The sequence below is a fragment of the Pseudophryne corroboree genome, chromosome 1 (genome assembly GCF_028390025.1).
Source record: "Pseudophryne corroboree isolate aPseCor3 chromosome 1, aPseCor3.hap2, whole genome shotgun sequence".
NCBI classification, from domain to species: domain Eukaryota; kingdom Metazoa; phylum Chordata; class Amphibia; order Anura; family Myobatrachidae; genus Pseudophryne; species Pseudophryne corroboree.
Window position 1 is genome coordinate 1,226,357,816 of NC_086444.1, and position 16,598 is coordinate 1,226,374,413.

General features: G+C 47.7%; 2 protein-coding genes across 7 annotated transcripts in view; one reads left to right on the forward strand and one right to left on the reverse strand.

The window, feature by feature from the left end:
• SPEF1 (sperm flagellar 1) overlaps positions 1-16,598 on the reverse strand; it is a 267,709-nt gene that overhangs the window by 111,901 nt on the left and 139,210 nt on the right. The window lies entirely within an intron of this gene.
• ADAM33 (ADAM metallopeptidase domain 33) lies at positions 6,586-16,575 on the forward strand. Its single transcript, XM_063957431.1, has 6 exons — positions 6,586-6,708; positions 11,667-11,720; positions 11,843-11,914; positions 12,013-12,182; positions 15,916-16,000; positions 16,435-16,575. The coding sequence occupies exons 1-6, from the start codon at positions 6,586-6,588 to the stop codon at positions 16,573-16,575; spliced, it is 645 nt and encodes a 214-aa protein (XP_063813501.1).

Sequence of the window (16,598 nt, forward strand, 5' to 3'; positions counted from 1 at the left end):
GTCCCCATTGTACACATTACGGCAGGCACGTGTCCCCATTTTCCACATTACGGCAGGCACGTGTCCCCATTTTCCACATTACGGCAGGCACGTGTCCCCATTTTCCACATTACGGCAGGCACGTGTCCCCATTTTCCACATTACGGCAGGCAAGAGTCCCCATTTTACACATTACGGCAGGCAAGAGTCCCCATTTTACACATTATGGCAGGCAAGAGTCCCCATTTTACACATTCCGGCAGGCAATAGTCCCCATTTTACACATTACGGCAGGCAAGTGTCCCCATTTTACACAGTACGGCAGGTGGTGGGGGGGAGGGAGGGAGGGAGAGAGAGGGAGAAGGGCTGACTTACATTTGAAGCGATTCTTCCCGCTCTTCAGCCGCCTCTCCTTCGTCTGAGCGGCGCTGGCCGGCTTGGCTCCCCCTTCTCCCTCCTCCTGAGTGCCCAGCTCGGGGGGGGGGAGGGGAGTTTCGCGGAATGATGCGATTGCGTCGTGACGCCACGACACACTCGCGTCATTCCGCAAAACTCTGCCCCCGAGCTGGGCACTCGGGAGGAGAGAGGAGGGGGGATTAAAAGTGCTCAGGAAGTGCCGCGGCGGGCACCCCATGCGGTTTCTCGGCTCGACCCCCCGCAAGAAACGGCACTGCCTGCAGACAGTGTGAAATGCATGCGGTCTGAGCAATCCCGCCATGCATTGTTACTGTGGGCAGGAGAATATATGTTCTCCCCCGGCAGACATTGTGAAATGCGTGTGGTATGAGTCATCTCACCTGCATTGTTACTGTGGGCAGGAGACTATATGTTCTCCCCGGCAGACAGTATGAAATGCGTGTAGTATGAGCCATCTCGCTATGCATTGTTACTGTGGGCAGGAGAAAATATGTTCTGCTCTGGCAGACAGTGTGAAATGCGTGCAGTATGAGCTATCTCGCTGTGCATTGTTACTGTGGCAGGAGAAAGTTATATGTTCTGCCCTGGCAGACAGTGTAAAATGCATATGGTATGAGCCATCTTGCTGTGCATTGTGACTGTGGGCAGGAGAATATGACATGCCCTGCTTCAGCAGACAGTGTGAAATGCATGCGGTATGAGCCATCTCACCATGCATTGTTACTGTGGGCAGGAGAATATATGTTCTGCACCAGCAGATAGTGTAAAATGCGTATTGTACGAGCTATCCCGCCATGCATTGTTACTGTGGGCAGGAGAAAATGATATGTTCTCCCCCGGCAGACATTGTGAAATGCGTGCGGTATGACTTATCTCACCATGCATTGTTACTGTGGGCAGGAGAATATATGTTCTCCCTGGCAGACAGTGTGAAATGCATGTAGTATGAGCCATCTCGCCATGCGTTGTTACTGTGGGCAGGAGAAAATGATATGTTCTGCACTGGTAGGCAGTCTGAAATGCCTGCGGTATAAGCCAATCTCGCCATGCATTGTTACTGTGGGCAAGAGAATATGATATGTTCTGCACCGGCAGACAGTGTTAAATGCGTGCGGGATGAGCAATCTCGCCATGCATTGTTACTGTGGGCAGGAGAATATATGTTCTCCCTGGTAGACAGTCTGAAATGCCTGCGGTATAAGCCAATCTCGCCATGCATTGTTACTGAGGGCAAGAGAATATGATATGTTCTGCACCGGCAGACAGTGTTAAATGCGTGCGGGATGAGCAATCTCGCCATGCATTGTTACTGTGGGCAGGAGAATATATGTTCTCCCTGGCAGACAGTGTGAAATGCGTGCGGTATGAGCTATCTTGCTGTGCATTGTTACTGTGGGCAGGAGAATATATGTTCTCCCCCGGCAGACAGTGTGAAATGCGTGTGGTATGCGCTATCTTGCCGTGCATTGTTACTGTGGGCAGGAGAATATATGTTCTCCCTGGCAGACAGTGTGAAATGCATGTAGTATGAGCCATCTCGCCATGCATTGTTACTGTGGGCAGAAGAATATGATATGTTCTGCACCGGCAGACAGTGTAAAATGCGTGCAGTATGAGCCATCTCACCATGCATTGTGGGCAGGAGAATATGATTTGTTCTGCACTGGCAGACAGTGTGAAATGCGTGCAGTATGTGCTATCTCGCTGTGCATAGTTATTGTGGGCAGGAGAATATGATATGTTCTGCCTTGGCAGACAGTGTGAAATGCGTGCGGTATGAGCCATCTCGCTGTGCATAGTTATTGTGGACAGGACAATATGATATGTTCTGCCTTGGCAGACAGTGTGAAATTCGTGCAGTATGAGCCATCTCGCCATGCATTGTTACTGTGGGCAGGAGAATATGACATGTCCTGCCTCAGCAGACAATGTGAAATGCGTGCGGTATGAGCCATCTCGCTGTGTATTGTTACTGTGGGCAGGAGAATATATGTTCTGCCTTGGCAGACAGTGTGAAATGCTTGCAGCATGAGCCATCTCACTGTGCATTGTTACTGTGGGCAAGAGAATATGATATGTTCTGCATGGGCAGACAGTGTAAAATGCGTGCGGGATGAGCAATCTCGCCATGCATTGTTACTGTGGGCAGGAGAATATATGTTCTCCCCCGGCAGACAGTGTGAAATGCGTGCGGTATGCGCTATCTTGCCGTGCATTGTTACTGTGGGCAGGAGAATATATGTTCTCCCTGGCAGACAGTGTGAAATGCATGTAGTATGAGCCATCTCGCCATGCATTGTTACTGTGGGCAAGAGAATATGATATGTTCTGCACCGGCAGACAGTGTAAAATGCGTGCAGGATGAGCAATCTCGCCGTGCATTGTTACTGTGGGCAGGAGAATATGATATGTTCTGAACCGGCAGACAGTGTAAAATGCGTGCGGGATGAGCAATCTCGCCGTGCATTGCTACTGGTGGCAGGAGAATATGATATGTTCTGCACCGGCAGACAGTGTAAAATGCATGCAGTATGAGCAATCTTGCCGTGCATTGTTACTGTGGGCAGGAGAATATGATATGTTCTGCGCTGGCAGACATTGTGAAATGCGTGCGGTATGAGCCATCTCACCATGCATTGTTACTGTGGGCAGGAGAATATATGTTCTCCCTGGCAGACAGTGTGAAATGCATGTAGTATGAGCCATCTCGCCATGCATTGTTACTGTGGGCAGGAGAAAATTATATGTTCTGAACCGGCAGACAGTGTAAAATGCGTGCGGGATGAGCAATCTCGCCGTGCATTGTTACTGTGGGCAGGAGAATATGATATGTTCTGCACCGGCAGACAGTGTAAAATGCATGCAGTATGAGCAATCTCGCCGTGCATTGTTACTGTGGGCAGGAGAATATGATATGTTCTCCCCCGGCAGACATTGTGAAATGCGTGCGGTATGAGCCATCTCACCATGCATTGTTACTGTGGGCAGGAGAATATATGTTCTCCCTGGCAGACAGTGTGAAATGCGTGCAGTATGAGCCATCTCGCTGTGCATTATTACTGTGGGCAGGAGAATATGATATGTTCTGCACAGGCAGACAGTGTGAAATGCGTGCAGTATGCGCTATCTCGCTGTGCATTGTTACTGTGGGCAGGAGAATATGACATGTCCTGCCTTGGCAGACAATGTGAAATGTGTGGGGTATGAGCCATCTCGCTGTGTATTGTTACTGTGGGCAGGAGAATATGATATGTTCTCCCCCGGCAGACATTGTGAAATGCGTGCGGTATGAGCCATCTCACCATGCATTGTTACTGTGGGCAGGAGAATATATGTTCTCCCTGGCAGACAGTGTGAAATGCATGCGGTATGAGTCATCTCACCATGCATTGTTACTGTGGGCAGGAGAATATATATTCTCTCCCGGCAGACAGTGTGAAATGCGTGCAGTATGAGCCATCTCGCCATGCATTGTTACTGTGGGCAGAAGAATATATGTTCTCCCTGGCAGACAGTGTGAAATGCATGCGGTATGAGTAATCTCACCATGCATTGTTACTGTGGGCAAGAGAATATATATTCTCTCCCGGCAGACAGTGTGAAATGCGTGCAGTATGAGCCATCTCGCTGTGCATTATTACTGTGGGCAGGAGAATATGATATGTTCTGCACAGGCAGACAGTGTGAAATGCGTGCAGTATGCGCTATCTCGCTGTGCATTGTTACTGTGGGCAGGAGAATATGACATGTCCTGCCTTGGCAGACAATGTGAAATGTGTGCGGTATGAGCCATCTCGCTGTGTATTGTTACTGTGGGCAGGAGAATATGACATGTTCTGCCCCGGCAGACAGTGTAAAATGCGTGCAGTATGAGCCATCTCACCATGCATTGTGGGCAGGAGAATATGATTTGTTCTGCACTGGCAGACAGTGTGAAATGCGTGCCGCATGAGCCATCTCCCTGTGCATTGTTACTGTGGGCAGGAAAAATAAGATTTTAAACCTACCGGTAAATCTTTTTCTCGTAGTCCGTAGAGGATGCTGGGACTCCGTAAGGACCATGGGATAGACAGGCTCCGCAGGAGACATGGGCACTTTAAGAAAGACTTTGACTCTGGGTGTGCACTGTCTCCTCCCTCTATGCCCCTCCTCCAGACCTCAGTTAGAGAAACTGTGCCCAGAGGAGACGGGCAGTACGAGGAAAGGATTTTTGTTAATTCCAAGGGCAAGATTCATACCAGCCACACTAATCACACCGTATAACTTGTGATATACTATCTAGTTAACAGTATGAAAAACAACATATCATCGGTCCAAAACCGATGAAACTATGACATAACCCTTATGTAAGCAATAACTATATACAAGTCTTGCAGAAGTAGTCCGCACTTGGGACGGGCGCCCAGCATCCTCTACGGACTATGAGAAAAAGATTTACCGGTAGGTTTAAAATCTTATTTTCTCTAACGTCCTAGAGGATGCTGGGACTCCGTAAGGACCATGGGGATTATACCAAAGCTCCCAAACGGGCGGGAGAGTGCGGATGACTCTGCAGCACCGATTGAGCAAACAGGAGGTCCTCCTCAGCCAGGGTATCAAACTTATAGAACTTTGCAAAGGTGTTTGACCCCGACCAAGTAGCAGCTCGGCACAGCTGTAGTGCCGAGACCCCTCGGGCAGCCTCCCAAGACGAGCCCACCTTCCTAGTGGAATGGGCCTTAACCTATTTCGGTAACGGCAATCCTGCCGTAGAATGCGCCTGCTAAATCGTGTTACAGATCCAGCGAGCAATAGTCTGCTTTGAAGCAGGGCCGCCAACCTTGTTGGCTGCATACAGGACAAACAGTGCTTCTGTTTTTCTGATCCTAGCCGTTCTGGGCACGTAAATTTTCAAAGCCCTGACCACATCAAGGGACTCGGAATCCTCCAAGTCACGTGTAGCCACAGGCACGACAATAGGTTGGTTCATATGAAAGGATGAGACCACCTTAGGTAGGAATTGAGGACGGGTCCGCAATTCCGCTCTATCCATATGGAAAACCAGATAGGGGCTTTTATGTGATAAAGCCGCCAATTCCGAAACTCGCCTAGCCGAAGCCAAGGCTAACAACATGACCACCTTCCAAGTGAGATATTTCAACTCCACTGTTTTAAGTGGTTCAAACCAATGTGACTTAAGGAAACTTAACACCACGTTAAGGTCCCAAGGCGCCACCGGAGGTACAAAAGGAGGCTGAATATGCAGTACTCCCTTCACAAAAGTCTGTACTTCAGGTAAAGAGGCCAATTCCTTTTGAAAGAAAATGGATAAGGCCGAATTCTGAACTTTAATGGAGCCTAATTATAGGCCCAAATTCACTCCAGTTTGTAGGAAGTGAAGAAAACAGCCTAAATGGAATTCTTCCGTAGGAGCATTCCTGGCCTCACACCAAGAAACATATTTTCGCCATATTCGGTGATAATGTTTAGATGTCACGTCCTTCCTAGCCTTTATTAGCGTAGGAATGACCTCATCCGGAATACCTTTTTCCGCTAGGATCCGGCGTTCAACCGCCATGCCGTCAAACGCAGCCGCGGTAAGTCTTGGAACAGACAGGGAAACTGTAAGAAAAAAGGAGGCTGCGCTATCAAAGATGTCCTGTTCCAAAGGGTAAGTGCCTGACGCGTTTCGCTGCATAGACCTTGCAGCTTTTTCAAAGGTGTACTCTGCTGTCTGGTTTTGGCTTTATTTATACCCTAGACAAAATGGTGGCTTAATTGGCACCTGGATGCACATTTCCTGTTTAACACTGACATATCTCTTTCTAATCATTAAAACAACAAAAATGTGTATAGGAGACAGACCTACTTATATGGGAAAACCTATAGTGATGTAAGACTTTTATTTCAACTGCTAATACATACTTTTCATTTCCTTGGAAATTTAACATGGAATACATTGGTCCAATCAAAGGATTTGTTTACTACTTTGTAGTCATGGAAACCTTTCCAAACATCATTTCATAGGTTGGATTGGAAATCATATGATCAATATCAGTCATGTGACTGAAGTCACATGATAAGTGGAATATCATCTGATGTACTTACAGAGTGTATAGTGAATAGAGTGCTTTTTATTTTTGAGTTTATGAGCAGTAGCAGCTACTGACTAATTAAATTAATCTCTAATTCATAACCCTTCTGGTGGAAATGCCACGGAGGTCCGGCGTCTACTCCCGGACTGTTGTCATAGCAACCGCAACCGGAAGTGACGTGACGTCAAAAGCGGCCAATGAGCGTTCCCGAGCCGTCGCCATAGTGACGCGGCTTGGGGTAGGCGGATGGTAGTCCCCGTGTAACTGGAGGCTTAACTCCTCCCCTCCCCGTCACCATGACGACGCGGCCCTTAGCCGCGTCCTCCTCGGCCGGGTAGCTTGTTCTTTTTCATGGACTCTCTTAATCACCATCTAAAAGGGACTCTCCATAGTGGATTATAACTGGACGTATCATTCATGGGCAAAATGTGGAACGGATCCTACAGAATATAAACCATCAGTCCTGTACCAATACCTTGGGTAAACTCCAACTTTTGCATATAATTGGTAAAACCCATTTTTTGCATATATTTGGCATATTATCTTGCACAGAAGTACTGCTTTTTAATGAATTATTGTTTTTTAATAAATTGTTTTAAATTACACATTTAGTGATTGACATTGTTCTTTCCTCTGATAGCGCAGCCTCCTTTTTTCTTACAGTTTCCCTCCAGGGAGTGACTTTCCCGTATTATTGGCTACTGCTTAGCTAAGCAACTCGCCTCACAGCGCCCGAATACCTTTGGGTATTTTTTTACCTTATTTTTGCACTTGGAACAGACAGGGACCTTGTTGTAACAGGTCCTGCCTTAGAGGAAGAGGCCACGGATCTTCTGTGAGCATTTCCTGCAGATCCGGATACCAGGTCCTTTGTGGCCAATCCGGAACAATGAGTATTGTTCTCACTCCTCTTTTTCTTATTATCTTCAACACCTTGGGTATGAGAGGAAGAGGAGGAAACACATAGACCGACTGGAACACCCACGGTGTCACTAGGGCGTCCACAGCTACCGCCTGAGGGTCTCTTGACCTGGCGCAATACCTTTGTAGCTTTTTGTTGAGACGGGGCGCCATCATGTCTATTTGGGGCAGTCCCCACCGACTTGCAATCTGCGCGAAGACTTCCTGATGAAGTCCCCACTCTCCCGGATGCAGGTCGTGTCTGCTGAGGAAGTCTGCTTCCCAGTTGTCCACTCACGGAATGAACACTGCTGACAGAGCGCTTACATGATTCTCCGCCCAGCAAAGAATTCTGGTGGCTTCCGCCATCGCCACTCTGCTCCTTGTGCCGCCTTGGCGGTTTACATGAGCTACTGCGGTGACATTGTCTGACTGGATCAGAACTGGTCGATCGCGAAGTAAGATCTCCGCTTGACGTAGGGCGTTGTATATGGCCCTTAGTTCCAGGATGTTGATGTGAAGACAAGTCTCTTGACTAGACTAAAGGCCTTGGAAATTTCTTCCCTGTGTGACTGCTCCCCAACCTCGGAGGCTCGCGTCGGTGGTTACCAGGATCCAGTCCTAAATGCCGAACCTGCGGCCCTCTAGAAGGTGAGCACTTTTCAGCCACCACAGGAGAGATACTCTGGCCCTGGGGGACAGGGTGATCCGCTGATGCATTTGCAGATGTGACCCGGACCATTTGTCCAATAGGTCTCATTGGAAGGTCCTTGCATGGAATCTGCCGTAGGGAATGGCTTCGTATGTCACCACCATTTTTCCCATGACTTGAGTGCAATGATGTACTGACACTTGCTTTGGCTTCAACAGGTTCATGACTAGAGTCATGAGTTCCTGCGCTTTTTCTGTCGGAAGAAAAACCCTCTTCTAGTCTGTGTCCAGAATCATGCCCAAGAAGGACAGACGAGTTGTAGGATTCAGCTGCGACTTTGGAATATTGAGAACCCAGCCGTGTCGCTGTAACACATTCAGTGAAAGTGATACGCTGTTCAGCAACTTCTCCCGTGATCTCGCTTTTATGAGGAGATCGTCCAAGTACGGGATAATTGTGACACCCTGCTTGCGCAGGAGCACCATCATTTCCGCCATTACCTTTGGTTGAAAATTTTCGGGGCCGTGGAAAGCCCAAACGGCAACGTCTGAAATTGGTAATGACAATCCTGTACCGCAAATCTCAGGTACGCCTGATGAGGAGGATATATGGGAACATGAAGGTATGCATCCTTTATGTCCAGAGATACCAAAAAATCTCCCCCTTCTAGGCTGGCGATTACCGCCCTGAGTGATTCCATCTTGAACTTGAACCGTTTTAAGTAAAGGTTCAGGGATTTTAAATTCAAAATGGGTCTGACCGAACCGTCCGGTTTCGGGACCACAAACAGAGTTGAGTAGTACCCCTTCCCTCTTTGAAGCAGGGGAACCTCTACCACCACTTGTTGAAGACACAATTTGTGAATCGCATGTAACACTATCTCCCTTTCCAGGGGGGAAGTCGGTAGGGCCGATTTGAAAAACCGGCGAGGAGGCACCTCTTCGAATTCCAGCTTGTAACCCTGGGAAACAATTTCTATTGCCCAGGGATCCACCTGTGAGTGAACCCAGATGTGGCTGAACAGTCAAAGACGTGCCCCCACTGGAGCGGACTCCCTCAGGGGAGCCCCAGCGTCATGCGGTGGATTTTGCAGAGGCCGGGGAGGACTTCTGTTCCTGGGAACTAGCTGTGTTGTGCAGCTTTTTCCCTCTGCCCTTACCTTTGGCCAGAAAGGACGATCCACGTACTCTCTTGCTTTTATTGGAACGAAAGGACTGCATTTGATAATGAGGCGCTTTCTTAGATTGTGAGGGAATATATGGCAAAAAATTCGATTTACCTGCCGTAGCCGTGGAGACGAGGTCCGAGAGGCCCTCTCCAAATAATTCCTCACCCTTGTAAGGCAACAACTCCATATGCCTCTTGGAGTCGGCATCACCTGTCCACTGTCGGGTCCATAAGACACGCCTAGCAGAAATAGACATAGCGTTTATCCTGGAACCCAGTAAACTAATGTCTCTTTGAGCATCCCTCATATATAACACAGCATCTTTTATATGCCCTAGGGTCATTAAAATGGTATCCTTATCAAGGGTCTCAATATCCGCTGATAAGGAATCTGTCCATGCTGCTACAGCACTACAAACCCAGACCGACGCAATAGCCGGTCTGAGTAACGTACCAGAATGTGTGTAAATGGACTTCAAGGTAACCTCCTGCTTGCGGTCAGCAGGATCCTTGAGGGTAGCCGTATCTTGGGATGGAAGCGCTATCTTTTTTGATAAGCGTGTCAAAGCTTTGTTTACCCTAGGGGAGGATTCCCACCGTATTCTGTCCTGTGACAGGAAAGGATACGCTATTAGAATCCTTTTGGGAATCTGCAGTTTTTTGTCTGGAGTTTCCCACGCTTTTTCGCATAATTCGTTCAGCTCATGTGAGGAGGGAAAGGTGACCTCAGGTTTCTTTCCCTTATACATGTGTACCCTCGTGTCAGGGACAGGGGGTTCCTCAGTGATATGCAAAACATCTTTTATTGTGATAATCATATATCGAATACATTTAGCCACCTTTGGCTGTAATTTTGCATCATCGTAGTCGACACTGGAGTCTGAATCCGTGCCGGTATCTGTGTCAACTATTTGGGATAGTGGGCGCTTCTGAGACCCCGAAGGTCCAGGCGACATTGGGACAGGCATGGGTTGACTCCCTGACTGTACCCCAGCTTCAGCTTTGTCTAATCGTTTGTGCAATAAATTAACATTAGCACTTAAAACATTCCACATATCCATCCAGTCAGGTGTAGGCATGGCCGACGGAGACCTAACATTCATACACTCCCCTTCCTCCTTAGGTGAGCCTTCAATCTCAGACATGTCAACACACGCGTACCGACACACCACACACACAGGGAAGCTCTTTTCTGAAGACAGGTTCCCCACCAGGCCCTTTGGAGAGACAGAGAGAGAGTATGCCAGCACACACCCCAGCGCTATATGACCCAGGAAAAAACACAGTATGTTTACCCAGCAGCGCTGTTGTTATGTATATGCGCCAATTATGTGCCCCCCCCTCTACTTTAAAACCCTTCTTTCACCGTGTGTTAAGCAGGGGAGAGTCCGGGGAGCTTCCTCTCAGCGGTGCTGTGGAGAAAAATGGCGCTGGTGAGTGCTGAGGGAGAAGCCCCGCCCCCTCGGCGGCGGGCTTCTGTCCCGCTCAAATTTCTCAATAACATGGCGGGGGCTCTTTATATACATGTACAGTGCCCAGCTGTACATGTATATATATACATATGCCACAGGAGAGGTTTATATTGCTGCCCAGGGCGCCCCCCCTGTGCCCTGCACCCTTACAGTGACCGAGGTGTGTGAGGTGAATGGGAGCAATGGCGCACAGCTGCAGTGCTGTGCGTTACCTTTATGAAGATCAAGGTGTCTTCTGCCGCCTCTGATGTCTTTTCCTCAATACTCACCCGGCTTCTATCTTCCGGCTCTGCGAGGAGGACGGCGGCGTGGCTCTGGGACGGACGGCTAGGGTGAGACCTGCGTACCGATCCCTCTGGAGCTAATGGTGTCCAGTAGCCTAAGAAACTCAGAGAAGTGGGTCTGTTTCTCTCTCCTCAGTCCCTCGATGCAGGGAGTCTGTTGCCAGCAGGCTCCCTGAACATAAAAAACCCAACTAAAATACTTTCTGTCAGGAAACTCAGGAGAGCTTCCTGAAAGCACCAAGTCTCCACTGGGCACAGTATTAAACTGAGGTCTGGAGGAGGGGCATAGAGGGAGGAGCCAGTGCACACCCAGAGTCAAAGTCTTTCTTAAAGTGCCCATGTCTCCTGCGGAGCCCGTCTATCCCATGGTCCTTACGGAGTCCCAGCATCCTCTAGGACGTTAGAGAAATATGATATGTTCTGCACAGGCAGACAGTGTGAAATGCGTGCGGTATGCGCTATCTTGCCGTGCATTGTTACTTTGGGCAGGAGAATATGGCAAAGTAGTTAACAGCCCATCACAATGATGGGACAACATAACAGTAATGTCAGTGCCTGCGGCTATGTGTGCCCGAATGGAGCAACAATTGAATTGCTCTGTCCGGCGCCATCTAGTTGCCGCTGGCACCCAAAACACTTGAATACCCCCATAGAGGTTAGGAGCAGCGTTAGCCTTTTATTATATGGAATGCCTTATGTGTGTGTTCTTCCTCTGTTTCAGGACCGGAGACAGCCCTACAACATCGAGCTGTTCCTGGTGGCTGACAGGAAGGAGGTAAGAACGGCGTTAGGCGCAATACACATCAGGAGGTTGGGGATATGTAGCTGTGGGTTATGTCCTTCACATTATATAGAAGATTAATGTCTATACACCTCATTGTTCTCCATCTTGTGCAGTTTCAGCGGCAGGGAGAGGACCTCCAGAGGACCAGACACCACCTCATCTCTGTGGCCCATCACCTAAACAGGGTATAGACACGTTCCTCAGAAGTAACGCCAGCATTTACCCATCCCCAGTGCAGCAACGCGTCTGACTGCAGGGCATGTGTACCATCTTATTCTTCTAGATATTTTCAAAGATCAATTTCCAGGTCTTCCTGGTGGGGATAGAAATCTGGACACAGAAAAACCAGGCTGTTGTGTCAGAGACCGCTTCCACCACCCTGCAGAGGTTCCTCAGGTGGAGGACAGAGGACCTGCTGCCACGGAAACATCACGATAACATCCAGCTTATTAGGTTTGTCACTGACTGACACCAATCTCCTTGCAATATACAGTAACTGTGACCTTTTCACTATAGGCATCAGTAGTCAGACACAGTACCGTATATTAACCCTTCATTACATAGATGATTTAAGATGTTGATTCAAACTACTGTAATTAAGCAGGACAAAAGTATAACAGAATAATGTGTTATTCATGGCCAGTGGTCAGGTCACGTTGGGGGTGTAGTGTCCTATGTCTGTATAGTGTGTATTCGATGTATTATGCTCATGGACAGTGGTCAGGTCACGTTGGGGGTGTAGTGTCCTATGTCTGTATAGGGTGTAATAGATGTATTATGGTCACGGCCAGTGGTCAGGTCATGTTGGGGTGTAGTGTCCTATGTCTGTATAGGGTGTAATAGATGTATTATGGTCGTGTCCAGTGGTCAGGTCATGTTGGGGGTGCAGTGTCCTATGTCTGTATAGGGTGTAATAGATGTATTATGGTCATGTCCAGTGGTCAGGACATGTTGGGGGTGTAGTGTCCTATGTCTGTATAGGGTGTAATAGATGTATTATGGTCATGGCCAGTGGTCAGGTCATGTTGGGGGTGTAGTGTCCTATGTCTGTATAGGGTGTAATAGATGTATTATGGTCATGGCCAGTGGTCAGGTCATGTTGGGGTGTAGTGTCCTATGTCTGTATAGGGTGTAATAGATGTATTATGGTCATGTTCAGTGGTCAAGTCACGTTGGGGGTGTAGTGTCCTATGTCTGTATAGGGTGTAATAGATGTATTATGGTCACGGCCAGTGGTCAGATCATGTTGGGGGTGTAGTGTCCTATGTCTGTATAGGGTGTAATAGATGTATTATGGTCATGGCCAGTGGCCAGGTCATGTTGGGGGTGTAGTGTCCTATGTCTGCATAGGGTGTAATAGATGCATTATGGTCACGGCCAGTGGTCAGGTCATGTTGGGGGTGTAGTGTCCTATGTCTGTATAGGGTGTAATAGATGTATTATGGTCATGGCCAATGGTCAGGTCATGTTGGGGGTGTAGTGTCCTATGTCTGTATAGTGTGTAATAGATGTATGATGGTCATGGCCAGTGGTCAGGTCATGTTGGGGGTGTAGTGTCCTATGTCTGTATAGGGTGTAATAGATGTATTATGGTCATGTTCAGTGGTCAAGTCACGTTGGGGGTGTAGTGTCCTATGTCTGTATAGGGTGTAATAGATGTATTATGGTCACGGCCAGTGGTCAGATCATGTTGGGGGTGTAGTGTCCTATGTCTGTATAGGGTGTAATAGATGTATTATGGTCATGGCCAGTGGCCAGGTCATGTTGGGGGTGTAGTGTCCTATGTCTGTATAGGGTGTAATAGATGCATTATGGTCACGGCCAGTGGTCAGGTCATGTTGGGGGTGTAGTGTCCTATGTCTGTATAGGGTGTAATAGATGTATTATGGTCATGGCCAGTGGTCAGGTCATGTTGGGGGTGTAGTGTCCTATGTCTGTATAGGGTGTAATAGATGTATTATGGTCATGTCCAGTGGTCAGGTCATGTTGGGGGTGTAGTGTCCTATGTCTGTATAGTGTGTAATAGATGTATGATGGTCATGGCCAGTGGTCAGGTCATGTTGGGGGTGTAGTGTCCTATGTCTGTATAGGGTGTAATAGATGTATTATGGTCATGGCCAGTGGTCAGGTCATGTTAGGGTGTAGTGTCCTATGTCTGTATAGGGTGTAACAGATGTATTATGGCCATGTCCAGTGGTCAGGTCATGTTGGGGGTGTAGTGTCCTATGTCTGTATAGGGTGTATTTGATGTATTATGGTCATGGCCAGTGGTCAGGTCATGTTGGGGTGTAGTGTCCTATGTCTGTATAGGGTGTAATAGATATATTATGGTCACGGACAGTGGTCAGGTCATGTTGGGGGTGTAGTATCCTATGTCTGTATAGGGTGTAATAGATGTATTATGGTCATGTTGGGGGTGTAGTATCGTATGTCTGTATAGGGTGTAATAGATGTATTATGGTCATGGCCAGTGGTCAGGTCATGTTGGGGGTGTAGTGTCCTATGTCTGTATAGAGGGTAATAGATGTATTATGGTCACGGCCAGTGGTCAGGTCATGTTGGGGGTGTAGTGTCCTATGTCTGTATAGGGTGTAATAGATGTATTATGGTCATGGCCAGTGGTCAGGTCATGTTGGGGGTGTAGTGTCCTATGTCTGTATAGTGTGTAATAGATGTATGATGGTCATGGCCAGTGGTCAGGTCATGTTGGGGGTGTAGTGTCCTATGTCTGTATAGGGTGTAATAGATGTATTATGGTCATGGCCAGTGGTCAGGTCATGTTGGGGGTGTAGTGTCCTATGTCTGTATAGGGTGTAATAGATGTATTATGGTCATGGCCAGTGGTCAGGTCATGTTGGGGGTGTAGTGTCCTATGTCTGTATAGGGTGTAATAGATGTATTATGGTCATGGCCAGTGGTCAGGTCATGTTGGGGTGTAGTGTCCTATGTCTGTATAGTGTGTAATATATGTATTATGGTCATGTCCAGTGGTCATGTCATGTTGGGGTGCAGTGTTCTATGTCTGTATAGGGTGTAATAGATGTATTATGGTCATGTCCAGTGGTCAGGTCATGTTGGGGGTGTAGTGTCCTATTTCTGTATAGGGTGTAATAGATGTATTATGGTCATGGCCAGTGGTCAGGTCATGTTGCGGTGTAGTGTCCTATGTCTGTATAGGGTGTAATAGATGTATTATGGTCATGGCCAGTGGTCAGGTCATGTTGGTGGTGTAGCGTCCTATGTCTGTATAGGGTGTAATAGATGTATTATGGTCATGGCCAGTGGTAGGGTCATGTTGGGGGTGTAGTGTCCTATGTCTGTATAGGGTGTAATAGATGTATTATGGTCATGGCCAGTGGTCAGGTCATGTTGGGGGTGTAGTGTCCTATGTCTGTATAGTGTGTAATAGATGTATTATGGTCATGGCCAGTGGTCAGGTCATGTTGGGGTGTAGTGTCCTATGTCTGTATAGGGTGTAATAGATGTATTATGGTCATGGCCAGTGGTCAGGTCATGTTGGGGTGTAGTGTCCTATGTCTGTATAGGGTGTAATAGATGTATTATGTCCGGTGGTCAGGTCATGTTGGGGTGTAGTATCCTATGTCTGTATAGGGTGTAATAGATGTATTATGGTCACGGTCAGCGGTCAGGTCATGTTTGGGTGTAGTGTCCTATGTCTGTATAGTGTGTAATAGATGTATTATGGTCATGGCCAGTGGTGAGGTCATGTTGGGGGTGTAGTGTCCTATGTCTGTATAGGGTGTAATATATGTATTATGGTCATGGCCAGTGGTCAGGTCATGTTGGGGTGTAGTGTCCTATGTCTGTATAGGGTGTAATAGATGTATTATGGTCATGGCCAGTGGTCAGGTCATGTTGGGGGTGCAGTGTCCTATGTCTGTATAGGGTGTAATAGTATAATGATCAGTAATGTCCTAGCTCATTATACAATATATGCCCAGATTTATCAAGCCTAGGAGAGTGATAATTTGCACGGTGATAAAGTAACAACCAACCAGCTCCTGTCATGTTACAGGCTGTTTGAAAAATGTCAGTTAGGAGCTGATTGGCTGATACTTTATCACCGTGCTCTTTAGCACTCTCCAAGGCTTGTATAAATCTGGGCCATAGTGCACACAGTTTAGCACATTTATACAGTCAGTGACTATGTTTTCATATTACACAGCGGTGACCACTTCAAGAACCACGCTCTCGGGGAGGCGTTCGTGGCCAAGATGTGCACACGGTCTCAGAGCGGCGGAATCATCAAGGTGATAAAATGTTATTTGTGCTGACAACAACCTGACTGCAGGGAATTCCCAGGTCTGCGCACGGGTGACCATTGGGAGCGGCGGCTGATAGCGCTCAGTGGAATTCTGGGTATCACCAAATATTTTTCCCAGTTTCCAGCTGATTTAATATATGGCATTACATCTGTCTGGCTGCATTTTTCTATAAGCATTGATTAAGTTTCACCTATTTTTTTTTACAAATTGCTTCATTATGATCAATTCATTTATTTAGACGTAGATGGCGACACGATTGTCTTGAATAAGTGGTGATTATAATGTACAGTCTGGGAGATGTAAGCCACTAGGCCCGGTGCCTGGGACATGACACGCCTGCTTGTAGACCTGACTACAGACATTGGTCATTTTAATATGGCCGCCCGCAGCTTATATCTGTGGTGATTGTCTGTCCCCAGGATACTGGGCTCAGCGCCAGAGAACTCGCCAAGTATGTCGCGCACGAGATGGGCCATAACCTGGGGATGAATCACGACACGGAGAATTGCCACTGTTCCGCAGCCAGAGGGAAATGTCTGCTTTCTGGACGCACGGGGTAAGCAGTCGATCTGCAGCACCGGGG